The sequence below is a fragment of the Trachinotus anak genome, unplaced genomic scaffold, assembly GCF_046630095.1.
Source record: "Trachinotus anak isolate AG129_WGS33_773 ecotype Australia unplaced genomic scaffold, CSIRO_AGI_Tana_v1 ptg000019l, whole genome shotgun sequence".
NCBI lineage: Eukaryota > Metazoa > Chordata > Actinopteri > Carangiformes > Carangidae > Trachinotus > Trachinotus anak.
The window spans coordinates 1,891,009-1,908,189 of NW_027273870.1; the positions used below are offsets into that span (position 1 = coordinate 1,891,009).

At 42.1% G+C, this 17,181-nt stretch overlaps 1 protein-coding gene across 3 annotated transcripts in view; it reads left to right on the top strand.

The window, feature by feature from the left end:
• Positions 1–17,181, top strand: part of LOC139636502 (myosin-10-like) — a 55,175-nt gene that overhangs the window by 34,473 nt on the left and 3,521 nt on the right. For all 3 annotated transcript variants that reach the window (XM_071504625.1, XM_071504626.1, XM_071504627.1), the window contains 27 exons: positions 959–1,073; positions 3,091–3,284; positions 3,436–3,557; positions 3,662–3,731; positions 4,167–4,327; positions 4,957–5,065; positions 5,716–5,847; positions 5,937–6,143; positions 6,633–6,770; positions 7,063–7,186; positions 7,638–7,809; positions 10,494–10,706; positions 10,951–11,095; positions 11,304–11,510; positions 11,729–11,833; positions 12,362–12,514; positions 13,384–13,632; positions 13,729–13,941; positions 14,052–14,264; positions 14,470–14,631; positions 14,804–14,932; positions 15,115–15,203; positions 15,333–15,456; positions 15,696–15,785; positions 16,218–16,336; positions 16,537–16,645; positions 16,761–16,933. In XM_071504625.1, the coding sequence (XP_071360726.1) occupies positions 959–1,073; positions 3,091–3,284; positions 3,436–3,557; positions 3,662–3,731; positions 4,167–4,327; positions 4,957–5,065; positions 5,716–5,847; positions 5,937–6,143; positions 6,633–6,770; positions 7,063–7,186; positions 7,638–7,809; positions 10,494–10,706; positions 10,951–11,095; positions 11,304–11,510; positions 11,729–11,833; positions 12,362–12,514; positions 13,384–13,632; positions 13,729–13,941; positions 14,052–14,264; positions 14,470–14,631; positions 14,804–14,932; positions 15,115–15,203; positions 15,333–15,456; positions 15,696–15,785; positions 16,218–16,336; positions 16,537–16,645; positions 16,761–16,933 (4,037 nt within the window). The remainder of the gene's footprint in view (positions 1–958; positions 1,074–3,090; positions 3,285–3,435; positions 3,558–3,661; positions 3,732–4,166; positions 4,328–4,956; positions 5,066–5,715; positions 5,848–5,936; positions 6,144–6,632; positions 6,771–7,062; positions 7,187–7,637; positions 7,810–10,493; positions 10,707–10,950; positions 11,096–11,303; positions 11,511–11,728; positions 11,834–12,361; positions 12,515–13,383; positions 13,633–13,728; positions 13,942–14,051; positions 14,265–14,469; positions 14,632–14,803; positions 14,933–15,114; positions 15,204–15,332; positions 15,457–15,695; positions 15,786–16,217; positions 16,337–16,536; positions 16,646–16,760; positions 16,934–17,181) is intronic.

A 17,181-nucleotide genomic window follows, 5' to 3' on the forward strand; every position in this document is an offset into this window, starting at 1 on the left:
TCTTTATACTTTCTACATCCATATTTTCCAAGACCTCCACGATCTCTTTTCCTCCCTGATCTTCTCCTGCAATAATCACACGAAAATTTTTTTGCCTGTCGGGCTTCAGATAAAATAATGATGCATGGTTCTCCTGTGGTGAGACTTCAGGGAAGAACTGAATCCTTGATTTATATGACATTGTATAGGAGTGGATTTGGACAGTATTTAGTGGTGTTATGCAATAGAAGAACACAGCATTTGTCTCACAGAGAGACATGCTGAGTAGCACATCTGCTTATCATTATGTGGACTGTGTCGTTTTACACCACAGTCACAAACTTTTGAGCTCTAAGAGCATCGCTGTGGAGAAAAGTCTGCAACACCACGGAGCTGTTGTAAATATTAGATCATGTTTACAGTTCGAATCACTACAATAAGACAGACTTCCACTTACATCTCAGCGAACTCTGGATTTTCAAGCCTGTGATCAATTTTGGGACAAAGATTAGTTTTACATTCCACCAGGTGATTTAGAATTTTTTTAATTTTTAATTTTTAAATGTTTTCTATTTCAAAATCAGCAACTTTACATATATATTTAAAGTTTTCTTATCGTTTTATATATATATATATATATATATGCTGATAAGTAACATAAACTGCACAGAAATGCTGAAGACATACCTACTCAATTCTTTAAAAGTAAATATAAAGGGAATTTTATCCAAAGTTTGCCCACGTGATAAAAATGTTAAAAAAAAAAAATAGAACATGATCAGCTGATATGTTGTTATCAGATTTTCTCAGAATCTCAAATATCTGTATCTTAGTGGCTTCAAAAATTCAGTATCAGTGAGATTATAGTTGTGGTACTATTATTATTATTATTATTATTATTATTATTATTATTTTATTTTATTTTATTTATTTATTTTTTTATCCACATCACTGAGTTGTGCCACATGATTTTTTACAGGTGGACTACAAAGCCGATGAGTGGTTAATGAAGAACATGGACCCTCTGAACGACAATGTGGCCACTCTTCTACATCAGTCCACTGACAAATTTGTAGCTGAACTTTGGAAGGATGGTAGGCTGCTATCTTTTTATCTCTAAACACTGAAATCAACACTAGGTACATCTATGTACAAAAGGCACATCCTCTGAGATTCATTATGTATGTACCTGTTTGCTTATTCAGTTAACAAACACATCTCTCACTCAAGCCTACTAACAACAGCTGCCTGCCTTGTTGTCTCAGGCCGATACATTTGTGGTTTTCAAGAATTAATGTAACGTCACCTCCCCTCCCTGTCTCTTTCTCTGTGTTGTAGAGATTCAGACCATTCAAAGGGCTTCATTCTATGACAATGTCACTAGTCTGGATGAGCCAGCAGGTGAATGACTGGGTCGTGCTGTAGCAGACCTGGGCCAAAATAATAATAGCCGAAAAATTAACAGTGTTGGGTTTTGGAACCACGCTGCTCAAAGGCTTGGGAGGCAGAACATAAACGCTCCCTGAGCAGGTTCACTTCTTGAAAGTGTATTGGTGTATTTTTGCCCAGATCTGGCTGTATGGTTCATGCTTCAGCCGGTGCTGTGTCTGCCATAGCTACAGTGGCTCCCATTCGCTTACAGGCTGCATGATTCATGTCTGCCAAAACAGTAGTGCCTAATTCCTAAATAAGTTCAAGTAGAATATAGTTATTAGCTCCCTTTAGTTGAGCCAGTGTGCTTTAATTAGTGTCAGTATATTCCTGGGCCTACAGTGGTCTTGTGATCTTTATATGGTCAATAACCCTGACACAAGCGTTCAGGAACTAGCGCAGCTGTTTGGAGTCATCATTGCTTATTTCTGTTTCTGTCCCTCCTCTCTGATGTGATACATCCAGGAGCAAATGAAGGATTTGAAGCTTGACTGAAGGATATTTAATGGCGTTAATTTCCCGCCTTCCTCCTTCCCAGATAGGATCACGGTAGCAGGGAAGTGAAACCAGATGTTGCTCTTGGTATTTGCTTTGGCTCTGAGCACAGACGTCATTGCAGAAGGTTCAGACAGCAGGCCGTGCATCACTTCAGTTTAAACACCAGCAGTCTGTGACTCATAATACTTGTAAATTTAATTTCGCTACTGGGACATAAATAAGTGACATAGTGTGTATTTATTTTAGTGTTAAGTCATAACTTATGTGCGGTGTGATTTTGTTGAGATGTTTTAGAATAATTCTGCTGACAGTACTGCCAGATTATATAAAGATGTAATATTTATTGGATAATTCAGGTGATATTCTATATTTTTCTTACTGTCAGCAAATTCCACAAGACGTCCAAAACCAACAATGAACTGATCCTATAAACAACTGTTGTCAGAGTTGCTAGACCCTGATATATAGCTCCATTGTTGTCAAGAAACTATTGAAAACACATCAGTCATCCAATTTTCAATCAGTACAGTGAACATGAGTCAACCCCACATACTGCCACATACTTAGGTAAATACTCAGCTGTAGCACCAAATTCCTGCCTAAAAGTAGTCCTCAAAAATACACGATTCCTGTTTGAGTAATGTTTTCTTTTATAACAAATGGAACTATATACTCTTGACCTGCTTTTAAGTAAGACAGGGGAGGGAAGTCAGAAAATATTTGAGAGACTGAGTAATGTATTGTTGATTTTAGTCTTTTACTGGGATTTTTATTGGATTTTCCCATGTTGATGCAGGTTCTGTGTCATAAACCGTGAAATAAAAAAAAAAAGCTATCAAATAGCTGCTATCAAGCATTGTCTCATTCACTGAGACCCGAGAAGAGCTTTCGAATCATATTAAAAAACTGTGCTTCCCTCTAAGGTACCACAACATATAGAGCCCTGTACATAGGAATTGACAGGCTGTGTGCTCCATCCCCATCTGCAGAAGTTAGTGGTAGCTCTAGACTTTGAATGTGTTGCTCATGTTCAGCAGTAGTGTGTCATGTCTCTTTCATCCATCTGCACTTGGTCATGTAGCTACATTATGTCACTGTGTTGCTGCTGCTGTTCCTACAGTGACTCTCTGCTGCTGGGTGAAGTGTTCGTGCTCTAACCAGCTCCCCTCATCTCCCCAACAGTTGACCGCATCGTAGGATTGGACCAAGTGGCAGGAATGAACGAGACAGCCTTTGGTGCTACCTACAAAACGAAAAAGGGCATGTTTCGTACAGTGGGACAGCTCTACAAGGAGTCGCTCACGAAACTCATGGCCACGCTGAGGAACACCAACCCCAACTTTGTCCGCTGCATCATCCCCAACCACGAGAAAAGAGTAAATACTTCAACCTTATCTGAAGTATAAAGCAGTGTCACTTTAAAATCCTCTGTAGAGTTTTTTATAGAGCCGACATTGTATGATAGAAGTGTAGCGGTACACACAGACCTGTTTCTGTCCTTAATTGTGTATTTGTTTCTTCCTTCAGGCTGGTAAATTAGAGCCTCACCTGGTTCTGGACCAGCTTAGATGTAATGGAGTCCTGGAGGGGATTCGTATCTGCAGACAAGGTTTCCCCAACCGCATCGTCTTCCAGGAGTTCAGACAGAGGTAACAGACAACAAAGACGCCTTTTGAACTCCATAATTCTGTCATACACCAAAGAAAGACTGTCTTCATTTTCAGTTTACATTACTTTTCTCTTTTGTGCACAGATATGAGATTCTGACACCCAACGCGATCCCCAAGGGATTTATGGATGGGAAACAAGCCTGTGAAAGAATGGTAGTGCTGTTTTCCTGTATTTTAGTTTAAAACTGTTACAGCCCAGTCACACATAAACATTAAACACAACTACTTAATTGTGAAAGAGATGGTATGGAGTTTTCCATACCATCCAGAATAGGTGATGTTGTATGTTGTACAGAATATCAAGCTCCTTAAGGCAAATGTTTGATTTGTGATTTTGGGCTGTATGAACAGACTTGACAAGCTACTTATCTACATCCTTGACGGACAGTTACAGAAAAATGACAACATCTTCTATCTTCTTGAGGTCGCAGTCTCTGCTGTTGTAAGTCAGAGAGATAGCTTCCACAATCCAATCAGAAAACTGCTGCTCGGACAGAGCTTTGCCTCCGGCCCGGGATGGCAAAGAAAATGTGAATGTAACACTGACCACAGACATTATTTCTCAACAACTCTGTGTTTATTTTATAGATCCATGCCCTGGAACTAGACCCCAACCTGTTCCGTATTGGTCAGAGTAAGATCTTCTTCAGAACAGGTGTTCTGGCTCACCTGGAGGAGGAGAGAGACCTGAAGATCACTGACATCATCATCTACTTCCAGTCTGTGTGCCGTGGATACTTGGCACGCAAGTGAGTGTCAGAGCTCTGCATTTTAGCCTCAAAGCAAAACACATCTGTCATTTCAAATCACATATACTTGACACTTCTCCAGTTACTTCCTATTTTGTTTGTGATGCAGCAAAAAGTTTCTGTCATACCTACCTGCTCGACTTTGTGGAGCATTACAGTGACTTTCAGCTCATTGTTAAGCTGCGTGGACCATAATTTACTGTTTTGGTTTTGGTCCTCTCACACCGGGCAGCTGTTTATAGAGAAAAAACTGACTGTAAACTATCTGCTCAGGATCAAATGGCAGACACACAAAGTTAGAAACTAGCTGGTGAATGTAGTGGAGCTGGCTACTGTATTTGACTCAAGAGTTGGTGGAGACCAAAAACAGAGCTATTAAAGAGTGAGTATTGAACTTAAACTTGACTGACTCCAAATGATTGATAATGTTGCACTGTAACTGCTGGATGTGTGAATAAATAGCTATTTGCCAAGTTCATCAAATAAATTTAAATGACAAAACGTCAGTGTTGTGTTCAGTTGCTGCTGTGTTTCCCCAAGTTGCACAACATATCACTGCAGACTTAAAAAACCCTGGTTTCCTCAGGCACTGATTTGCCCTCAGTTATATGATTTTTTTCTTCCCACAGGGCGTTTGCTAAGAAGCAGCAGCAGCTGAGTGCGCTGAAGGTCCTCCAGAGGAACTGTGCCGCTTACTTGAAGCTACGACACTGGCAGTGGTGGAGGCTTTTCACCAAGGTGAGACCCCTGACAGCGACCTCTTCCAATAAAGTGGTTCATACACGCGACGCAGATGACACGGCTCTACATCTCATTAGAGACTGAAGATCTTAAAACTTTCCTCAGTTAAATAAATAAATAAAACAGTAAAATCTCTCCCACGTTCTTCATCAACAAAAGGAGTTTGCTCAGTTGCCGTGGAAATGTAGACGTTTGAACGTCTACATTTCCACGGCAACTGAGCAAACGCCGTCTGCTCACATTAAAATAGTCCCTGAGTTCAAATGTTTTCACTGCACTTATTAGAGTAAATTACTGGTGAAGGCAGAGTTTGGGTCACCATCATGAGGGTCAGTTTCGTTCATTTTACCAAAAACTTAAATTAACTTGACTCATTACTTTTTATTTGGTTAATCAATCTGTCAAATTTCTTTCTGCAGCTTTTCTGGCTCCAGGTCACATTGATTGATTAATTATATTCCCAGAATTTTTAATTAAATGCAGCAGCGAGATACTGACAGACATTTGAAATAGATATATATATGTGCTAAACAAAACATCATAGGCCTTATTTTCTCTACTGGTCTTCCTTCATTCTTTGAGTATATGACTCTGTATTCTGTGTGGTCTTAAGAAGGTAGAGGTTGATTTTTATTTTTCTCTCTCAGGTGAAGCCTCTGCTGCAGGTCACCAGGCAGGAGGAGGAGCTGCAAGCCAAAGATGAGGAGCTGATAAAGGTGAAGGAGAGACAGCTTAAGGTGGAGAATGAGCTTGTTGAGATGGAGAGGAAACACCAACAGGTAAACATGGTCTCTGTCCTGGAAAAATTATTTTTCTTCCTATAAGGAAGGAAGGTAAGGAGATTTTTGACACTTCTCCCTCTCTCCAGCTCGTAGAGGAGAAGAATATTCTAGCAGAGCAACTCCACGCAGAGACTGAGCTGTTTGCAGAGGCTGAGGAGATGAGAGTTCGTCTGCTTTCTAGGAAGCAAGAGTTGGAAGAGATCCTTCATGACCTGGAGTCTAGGGTGGAGGAAGAGGAGGAGAGGAACCAAAGCCTGCAGAATGAGAAGAAGAAGATGCAGTCACACATCCAGGTTTGTATCCTTCATACACAAACCTCGCTCCTATTTTTGTCTTGAGGTCAGAATAAAGCTACCACAGTTAGGTGCTAGTGTTAATTAGGTTTTAATGAGGTTTCAATAGTAATGTTAATCTTTGCTGATCTTTTATGGTGTAAATGCTCTTTTTGCCCTTGTAGTTCTTTCACAGCCACTTCAAAATGTCTTCTTTCCAAATGTTATTTTAATCCTGTAATATGTTGTTTGTTAAATGAGGATGTTTCCAATACTGATGTGTCCACGGTTTCTTTGGAAGACAACTACTTTGGTTTTAGAAACATTTATTTTCATGTTAACTCATATGTGGCAGAATATTCCCAAAATATCCAATTTCATTGTCTATTTAGTCACAAATATTTAATGTTGTAAATAGATAAATATTTTGAAGCCAAGTGTTCGGGGGCTTTATACAGTTTTATGTGTCAGATAATGAATATTAATATATGTGTTTTATCATCTCAACAGGACCTAGAGGAGCAGCTCGACGAGGAGGAAGCTGCAAGACAGAAGCTGCAGCTGGATAAAGTGACAGCTGAGGCAAAGATTAAGAAGATGGAGGAGGACATTCTGCTGCTGGAGGACCAAAACTCCAAGTTCCTCAAGGTGAGAGGATTATATCTGGAAAGACGGGGAGATGAAGTAAAAAATGATAGATGAGGATTTGAGTGATAAACAAATCGAATTGTGTATTTTTATTGATTTTTCTCACAAGTCCATGACACATTTTACTCACTGTATGTTTTGGCTTTCAGTTACAGTCTCAAAATAGGTTGTACATTGACTTTTGTGGCACCACAGCAATATTGCTTCCTTGTTAGTTAAGTTTTTGTACCTTTTCACCTCCATCTAGTAGTTATGCATCTTGTCTAACCCACACTTCGATTTTACCCAACAGGAGAAGAAGCTGCTGGAGGACAGGATCGGCGAGATGACCTCTCAGCTGACCGAGGAGGAGGAAAAGGCGAAGAACCTCGGCAAGGTCAAGAACAAGCAGGAGATGATGATGGCTGACCTGGAGGGTAAGGGACTGACTCCACTTTGTGACCACGAGGAGGGAACATAAGGAGGAGGACAGACTGTCCTTAAATGAATTGTCCTCCAAAAATAAAGGTTTTATGTTAAAAACAACTTTCAACAGGTCAGATATAGGACATGCAGACTGTCTATGACCCTTAATTAGGAAAATTGACTGTTTACAGCTGTGCGATGGCTTAATGAGCTGCAAAGCAGTTAATCTGATTACTCTTAGTTGTGTCAGGCTGTTAGCAATTAGGTGTTTGTGCTTTGTCATTTTCTGTGACCTTTTTGAGCCTTGTGTGACCTCTCTAACTCGTGACTTTGCCCGTTCACCTCTTGAGATTAACTCTAGCCAGAAGTTTTATTTTTTAATATCAGTGGCCTTGTTTTTCTTACTGTTTTGTTCATGACTCTTGTGTATGATACATTTGATTGATTTGTTTATCACCTCAGAGCGTTTAAAGAAGGAAGAGAAAACCCGCCAGGAGCTGGAGAAGGCCAAACGCAAACTGGATGCTGAGACGACAGACCTGCAGGACCAGATTGTTGAGCTGCAGGTTCAGATAGAAGAGCTGAAGATCCAACTGACCAAGAAGGAAGAGGAACTGCAGGCTGCTCTGGCCAGGTCAGTCACAGCCTAAAGGCCCCTACTGCAAAAGATAAAACACTGATAAATGAAATCCAAACTTGAGCCTGAAGGCAGTGATGGTGCACTGTACCAGCAGGTGAACTGTACAGTCTTTGAGCCATAACCCACAGCTTTATGAAGTGTGTATTTAATAAAACACAGGGAGCTGTTGTAATAAATACAAGCTGCTGTAAGGTATTAATAATATTCAGCTGTGGTACTTTTTTAAAACTTGTATTTTGATATTGCGTGAACAAAATTCATGGTTCAGTGTAAAACGTCTAAGTGACGACTCATTTTGAAAAGTTTCTCTTTCTTTTTTCTTTGTTCATGTTGATGTTAAGCTTTTTCCCATTATCTCTAACCCTCTTTCTGTAGTCAGCTGTCGACAGACCACAAAAATAATGACAGTAAACTCATTTCTAAATATGGGAAGATGATATAATTACAGAAGATGGAAGTGGAGCTATAAAAAGACAGAATTAAGGAGAATTAAATCAAGAAAAAATCCCTTCATTTGCTGTCAGGCAGATTTTTTAAAAACTTTTTTAGTGTTGATCATAAGACCCCGGTGCAATAAAACTGCCTCAGAGGGGGCTTGTAAATTCCTCTTTAATAAAATTCCTCTTTTTGCCAACAATGAAACAAACACTGTAATATCCTTTAATTTGCTGTTCAGTGGCTGTTTATTGACTGGAAGCCTAAAGATAGCTGCTTAAGCATTTGGCCTCAAGCTTTTAGACATTAATAGGTAATTTCTAGTACAAAAATAAGCATCTGATCGGATTATAACACAATTTCATATGACATTCAGATGTACTAAAGCATATTTGAGCCCTGAGCTAAAGAATACAGAAGTGTATTTTTAAAGCCAGTCACCTGAACTCGCATCTCTACAAACCTGAACTGTTGTGGTAAAATATTACTGTTTGTGGTGTTGCTCATTTGTGTTTGTGTAACGTACAGATTCACACACATCCTCTCGCCAGTGCAGTTCATCCCATTTCCATGACAACTGCACTCCACTGTGGTACAGCTGAGTCAATAGGCGGACCTAAAATAGACACAGACCAACATGGAGTCAACTCTGAACTCCGTCTTAAAGCGGCTAACGTCCTCCTCAGCAGCTGCAGCACACGTCCACGCTTTTTCTCCATCGTTCACTCGCCTCGGTCCTTCTCTACGTTCCTCTGCTCGCTGCTCCCAGCTGCAGTGTTTTCCGTCAGCGATGCTGGCTGAGTCCTTTCATCTTGGAGGCAGCCGTGTCTGATTACAGGCAAATTGATGTTGATTGATGCTTTCAGTCCCTGGGCTTTGCATTAGTTTTTCCACATGAAGCTTGGAAGTTGGTCTAAATCAGGCTGTCATCTCACAGTGGAGGAGAAGCTGTTAACAAGCGTGTTTATTCACATTAGGAATTTTTTGTGTTGTGGCTGGAAAAGGCCTGTGTCTTCCCATTTTGAAACCAGAATCATCATATTTTCTTCATTTAGCTCACTCCTCCATTCAACCTGATTTTCCACACTTTTGAAGCCATATTTAATTATTTCCTTGATTTAGCTACTGCAGGCTGGATACTGCTGTGTTGTTGCTCTGAACGTCAGCTCAGATCATTTTAACGTGGCTTCTAGTTTCCTCCCTTCACGCGACCAACAGTCCAGACTACAGGGGTCGATGGTAAATGTCTGTCTGACTAATTTCACACACACAAATCCTCACTTTAGTCACAGCCCCAGATAATTAAGCTTTCATTACACTTGCTGTGCCTCATTTTGAATTCAGCAGCTATTCTGAGAGCAATTATATTATCTTTGTTTGGAAAGTGGGGAATGACTTTAATATGGGGATATGGGAGTCATTAGTGCCTTTCATCAAAGTGGAGCATTGTGTTAATTATTTAACTGAATCATTACGACATTCACTGTGTTTAATCAGTGAGTTTCTGCATAAATGAGAAATGCAGCTGGCATGAATTTGACTTAGGCTCACTACCATGTTCTTCTGACAGAGAACACACACACACACACACACACACACACACACACACACACTTTTGTTTGGACAGCTTCAGCAGTGAACAGTTCACTACACTGCCCCCCTGTGTGCACTAGTGGCCTCATTTCAGCAAAAAAAAAAAAAAAGAGAGATCACTGACTTGCCTCTAATTTAATGTCCTTATCAGTAGTGTTTAAATGACTGCATGTGATAAATTTACATCAGTAAAATGCTGTAAAATATTATCATTTTTAGGACCAGAATAACCTCATAGGTTTCTGTGGTGAATCTAAAATATCAAACATTAAAACATAATTTAAAATAACTAAAGTACCAGTTTGTCAGTTTGTCTGTCATTTAGTTTAGATTTAAGATGAAGTGTAAATGAGTAGTTGGTCTGTAGCTCTGACAGAAATTAATGCCTGTTCAAGTGAATGAAAGATCAGCTGAAGTATAAGCACTGGAAGCAGCTGAGATAAACAATTTGAAGGCTCAGAAGACCTGAAAGATCCTCAAAGATTTCGCAGTAAAAGTAAAATATTAACAAATTAAAGATATTTATTTTGTGGAGAAGAAATTTTGGAAACTTCTAATCTAATGAGATGTTTTCACTGTTTTCACCACTAAGGTGAGCGATCAAGTTCTACTCTGAAAAACTGATTTGTGTGCTGTGTGTCTCCAACCAGGAGTGACGAGGAGGCCGTCCAGAAGAACAACGCCTTGAAGCAGGTTCGGGAGCTGCAGGCACAGCTGGTTGAGCTTCAGGAGGATCTGGAGTCAGAGAAGATATGTCGAAGTAAAGCTGAAAAACTCAAGAGGGACCTGAGTGAGGAGCTCGAGGCTCTGAAGACAGAGCTGGAGGACACGCTGGATACCACTGCCGCCCAGCAGGAACTCAGGTGCTTGTTTAAAGATGGTTTATCAGTGGTGATAAAAAGGGAAAGAAGTGAGCTTAACAGACCTCTGCAGCCCACTCCTCATCTCTGTGACATAATATGCTCAGTGCTCACTGCTCAGTGGACAGTGAATTGGGATTTTATTAAGACAATAGTAGCAATAAACCCTGAGTGTTCGAATGTTTTTGTATTGTGTTCTGGAAGGTGTCCTGTCCTCCTAATCCTCTCCCTTGTATCTTAACTCCAGGACCAAGAGAGAGCAAGAGGTGGCAGAGCTGAAGAAGGCCATAGATGAGGAGACCAAAAACCATGAAGCTCAGATCCAGGAAATGAGACAGAGGCACGCCACAGCACTGGAGGAACTGTCCGAGCAGCTGGAACAAGCCAAAAGGGTGAGGAGGTTGCGTCTGATTACGTTTGAAGGGCTTGTATTTGCTGACACACATCAGTCTACATCAGACACAAAATTTATCAGGCAAATAACAGACACGATCCCACAAACGACCACCAGTTTCTAAACCCAAACCCTGACCATTTCACCGAAGCCTTGTGTAACTACAAATATAAAACCATTGAAGGATAATCTTCTGTTCTGTGCAGTTCAAGGCCAACCTGGAGAAGAACAAGCAGAGTCTAGAGAGTGACAACAAAGAGTTGGCCTGTGAGGTGAAGACTCTGCAGCAAACAAAGACGGAGTCAGAACACAAGAGGAAGAAACTGGAGGCCCAGCTGCAGGAGTTTATGGCCCGAGCCACCGAGGTAGAGAGGGCCAAGGGAGAGCTGGCTGAACGCTCACACAAACTCCAGGTAAATACCTGAGCCGACACTTACTGATGTCAGAACAGCAAAGTTCTAGAGACGTTTTGGGGGAATATAGCCGCAGTTGTTTGATTTTCAGATGGATCAGACTTCCAAGGACAACAACTGTGGTTTTTGACTTTGCATCTATATTCTCCCAGTTTTATGGCGTGCTTCAGATTAGCCTTTTGTGATTTTATATCATAACCCTGTTTATCTTTTGTTAGACGGAGCTGGACAATGTTTCCTCTCTGCTGGAGGAGGCAGAGAAAAAAGGCGTCAAAATGGCCAAGGAAGTTGACAACCTGAACAGCAAACTGCAAGACTCAGAGGTGTGAAAGGCAAAGGGAACATGACCTAGAATCACAGTTTTTATTCTTCTACAGTCTATGGAGGTATACTGTTAAAAGACATCAAGTAAATGTCAGAATAATTTAGTCTGATGTTGAAACACCAGGACAGAAGGAGTGTTTCTAATATACACAATGAGATCAAGGCCATTAGAATAAAGTGAACATAAAGACATCACACAAAAACAAATGCTCATCCATGCACAGCTGAATGCTACACAGAAGTCAGCGAGCCGCCATTCTCTCAAGTCTTAATTAATCAATGAACCCACCAAGCAGCTTTCACTGACTGTGAGAAAACAGTTCTCTCATCTATCTGTTCAGAACTAGAAAGATAACACTTAACCATGTGTGAAAATGCAACTTACATCAATTTCTATGTGTCATACTTTTTCAAAGTATCACAGAGAACAGTGTCTGTTACATTAAGCGTAACAGGTTTAACATGCAGGTCTCCTTGCTTTTCTTTTGTCTGATTATCATCATTTCTGTTTGTGGTCTGGTGTGTAGGAGTTGCGGCAGGAGGAGACGCGTCAGAAGCTGAACCTGAGCGGCCAAATCCGCCAGCTGGAGGTGGAGAAGAACACCTTGATGGAGCAGCAGGAGGAGGAGGAGGAGGCACGACGCAACCTGGAGAAACAGCTGCAGTCGGTGCAAACTCAGGTACAGTTATTCATTCCCACAAACATTAATTAGTCTCATACACATGCAGTCACAGGTCACTGGCATACACAGAAACATCTGCAGGTCTGATATACATGTATGAGGCAGGCACAACTCCTAATTCCTATACCACTGATACTCATCTGAGCACCAAGAGAAGGGCCAGGCAAAAGTTTCCAGCTGTTTGGCAGCTGTGAACACCTGTAGGTGTGGAGAGCAGCTTGCAGACAGCTGTGAGGAAGTGAGGCCTTGTAGCAAATTAAAGAGCCCATGAAGTGAGAGTGTGAGTCAGTGAGATGTGTGGTAACAGGAGTTGAATGCTGGGAGTGACTTTGCTGGCCATTAAAGCGTTAATTAAAAATGAAAAGCACAGGAGATGAAGCACATTTTGTCACCATACATTCAAAATAAAAGGTTTATTGTGCTTTTCCCTACAATGTTGTGATTGACAAACTTTAAGAAGGAACATACATGTGATGAGCCTGAATTAAAACCTTCTTACACAGAACATGTCACAAAAATGCAAAGAATTTATATTGTGTATTTTCATCTGCTGAAATGCAAATTCTAAACTGACTGCTAACTGGTTCTGAGACGCCAGTAACAGTGAGGTGGTTGCTATGGACTTCAAAGAGCTGCAGCTGCTGCGACACATAAACAATGAGAGGATTCATCAGGGTCAGTAGGAAATGTTGCCATGTGAGACGTTACAGGTGAAACAGGAGAAAATCCACGTTGCACCAAATAAAATGAAAGCAGAATATTTGCAGAGCGGTTTGTTGCCTTGTATGTGTATTGTTATATCAAAGTGAAACTATATTTTCACTCTGGTCCTACAACTCTAACACTGTGCTCATTCCTTCCTGTAGCTGTATGACACAAAGAAAAAGCTGGAGGAGGACGTGGGAGCGATGGAGGGCCTGGAGGAGGTGAAGAAGAAACTCCAGAAGGACATGGAGCTGACCAGCCAGCGTCTGGAGGAGAAGACCATGGCCATGGACAAGATGGAGAAGACCAAGAACCGGCTGCAGCAGGAGCTGGACGACCTGATGGTGGACCTGGACCACCAGAGACAGATCGTCTCCAACCTGGAGAAGAAGCAGAAGAAGTTTGACCAGGTACAGTGGATCGCCCAGCATGTTTCAGAAATGATAGACTGAGGTCAGTGAGGGTTGTTAGTGTATTAAAGGCCGTTGTTCCTCTATCTGCACTAGATGCTGGCTGAGGAGAAGACCGTCTCAGCGCGTTACGCTGAGGAGCGTGACCGTGCAGAGGCTGAGGCCAGAGAGAAGGACACCAAGGCTCTGTCTATGGCCAGAGCTCTGGAGGAGGCCTTGGAGGCGAAAGAGGAACTGGAGCGGTTTAATAAGCAGCTCCGTGCTGAAATGGAGGACCTGATGAGCTCCAAGGATGACGTAGGGAAGAATGTGAGTGACCTCTGACCTTTTCAGTGACACTGCTGATGCACCATTTGGCTTCATCCAACATGTTTTGCTGACTCGTAACGTTGTCTTGTGTCTCCTGACTCTGCGCACAGGTCCATGAACTGGAGAAGTCCAAGCGAATGCTGGAGCAGCAGGTGGAGGAGATGAGAACACAGCTGGAGGAGCTGGAGGACGAGCTGCAGGCCACAGAGGACGCCAAACTGCGTCTGGAGGTCAACATGCAGGCCATGAAGGCCCAGTTTGACCGAGACCTGCAGGCCAGAGATGAGCAGGGAGAGGAGAAGAAGAGGGCACTGGTCAAACAGGTACACAGGGAACACGACTGACGATCACAAGGGAACGGATGTTTTAATTTTGCCTTGAAATACAAAACTTTGACCTGAGAAATGAAGAAATTCCTCTACACTGCTCATGCAGTTTACACAGTTCAGCATTTGTTCATTTTATGACAAGATTTGCTTTTAGTGCTGGATTGAACTTGACGTGCTTTGTCTTGTTTTGTTCCTCCAGGTGCGTGAGATGGAAGCAGAGCTGGAGGATGAGAGGAAACAGAGAACTCTGTCTGTCGCCGCCAAGAAGAAGCTGGAAATGGATCTGAACGAGTTGGAGGGACAGATCGAAGCTGCCAACAAAGGCAGGGACGAGGCTATTAAGCAGCTCCGAAAATTACAGGTACACCCCCGACAAACACACATCTGTTCACTGCAGAACACCTCATACTTGATGTTAAAAAAATGACAGTAAACAAAATGTGTTTTTGATGCTGGAGCTGCCATTTCACCAGTTCTGTTTGGCTTGATACCACAGAAAAGACTTGGTCCACATTGTCTCTGTTCTCCTACAGGCTCAGATGAAGGACTATCAGAGGGAGCTGGAGGATGCCAGAGCCTCCAGGGACGAGATCTTCACCCAGTCCAAGGAGAACGAGAAGAAACTCAAGAGCTTAGAAGCTGAAATTTTACAGCTACAGGAGGTTTTTACTGTTATTTCAGTTCTTTAATAGACTTGAACTTGAGATCAACTAATTGTATTTGATGTGTACAGTCTTTTATACTTAACACGCAAAGTGACATGCATGGAAAATATGATAATGGTGGAATAAATTCCCCTTGTGTGTGTGTGTGTGTGTGTGTGTGTGTGTGTGTGTGTGTGCAGGACCATGCAGCATCAGAGAGAGCCCGTCGACATGCTGAGCAGGAGAGGGATGAGCTTGCTGATGAGATCTCCAACAGCGTCTCTGGAAAGTCAGTGTCACCTTGTTTGTACTTTGATTATTTTGTGGAGGATTTTATGGAACTCAATGAGAAAAGGTTGTTTGTTTGTCAGTATATTGCAGTCAGGACAAAAAAATGTAACAGAAATGTGTGTGTCAGGTCGTCGCTGCTGGAAGAGAAGAGGAGGCTCGAGGCTCGTATTGCCCAGTTGGAGGAGGAGCTGGAGGAGGAGCAGGGCAACATGGAGATGCTCAACGACCGCTTCAGAAAGACCACCCTGCAGGTAGACTGTCTGCGCACGAGATAAGAGTTATAATCATAATCATTGTGCTTTCGTTAATGTGAAGACTGAACACAGACAAGCAGGCGACACACATCATAACTGAGTGAAACGCAGACACCTTCGTTCACAGACAGTTTTTCAGTAGCTTTAGCAAATTTTCTTAAACTGTTAAAATTCTCAGCACATTAAGTACATGATTTACACACCTCTCTCTCTCTCGCTCTCTCTCTCTCTCTCAGGTTGAAAGCCTGAACACTGAGCTGTCTGGAGAGCGTAGCGCTGCACAGAAGAGTGAGAACGCTCGACAACAGATGGAACGACAGAACAAGGTCTTGTGTAGTTTTAAATACCTGAGCATATGTGAATATGTGCTCATGTACGTACAAGGGTCGGATAAAACAACAGAAGGAGCTTGTAACCAGCTGATTTTGTAAACACGTCAGTGAGCTTTGTCTTCACACCTCTGCGAGGACAGTGCTGGTTATAGGTTGTTGTATCTTTCTGGACAGTTTGACGTAACACATGATCGGCTTTTTCAGGTCAGGCTATTGTCTTGTCTCGTAGCCTTAACTTTGTAACTGTTATTTACTAACTTAGTTATTTTGTGAAGCTTTATTGTGTCCTGTCGTGCATGAACACATCTCCTGTTTGCTGCTCTCTTCTGTTGTGGAAGCACTTACACATGCAGGGATCACTTTAAATGAAAAATGTGTATCTTATTCAATGCTCAGGATCCTAACAGTTGCATATAATAAATGCAGGATTTGAAAGCTAAGCTTGCAGAGCTGGAAGGTGCCGTCAAGTCAAAGTTTAAGGCGTCCATCGCTGCCCAGGAGGCCAAGATCCTGCAGCTGGAGGAGCAGCTGGAGCAAGAAGTCAAGTAAGTGTCCAACTCACCTGTTCTCACATGTCAGAGGATATTTTACATCCAGTGGAATAAATATTTTAGGACAAGCTATGAAAAGTAATTGTTGAGATTTTCTGTGCAGGTAGTGGGATCAATAAATTACATCACTTTTGAGACATCGATGATGGTGGATGATGCTCGCAAAGTTGTTTAAGTTTTATTTAAACTTCCAGGGAGAGAGCAGCAGCCAACAAAATCGTCCGTCGCACAGAGAAGAAACTGAAGGAGGTGATGATGCAGGTGGAGGATGAGCGTCGCCATGCCGACCAGTACAAAGAGCAGGTATTGACTCGTGACGGGCAAAGTGTTACGCATAGAAAGATTTGCTTTTACTCTGGATGGTTATTCTGCCAACTATCCTTGACCTCTCACCGTCTCCCATCTGTCTTCCTGTCAGATGGAGAAAGCCAACTCTCGTATGAAGCAGCTGAAGCGTCAGTTGGAGGAGGCGGAGGAGGAAGCCACCAGGGCCAACGCCTCCCGCAGGAAGCTGCAGAGGGAGCTGGACGACGCCACCGAGGCCAGCGAGGGTCTCACCCGGGAGGTCAACTCCCTCAAGAACCGCCTCAGGTGGGAGGAGGACTCAGCTCACACCCTGTGGTAGAAAAGATTCCCCACAAAAGAAATTCTAGAAAAACAACCAAACAACTACAACTACAGATCTGTCCAGAGTTCAGACTTATGTGTAATGCTCTCTGATTTACAGACATCTAATTTGTTTAATTTGTACACAATTATAGATTAAAACAACAAGTTGTGGTTTAAAGGGGATTTATGTGCTGCAACTATTTGACCGTGTTCAACTTCTGGTCGCCAAC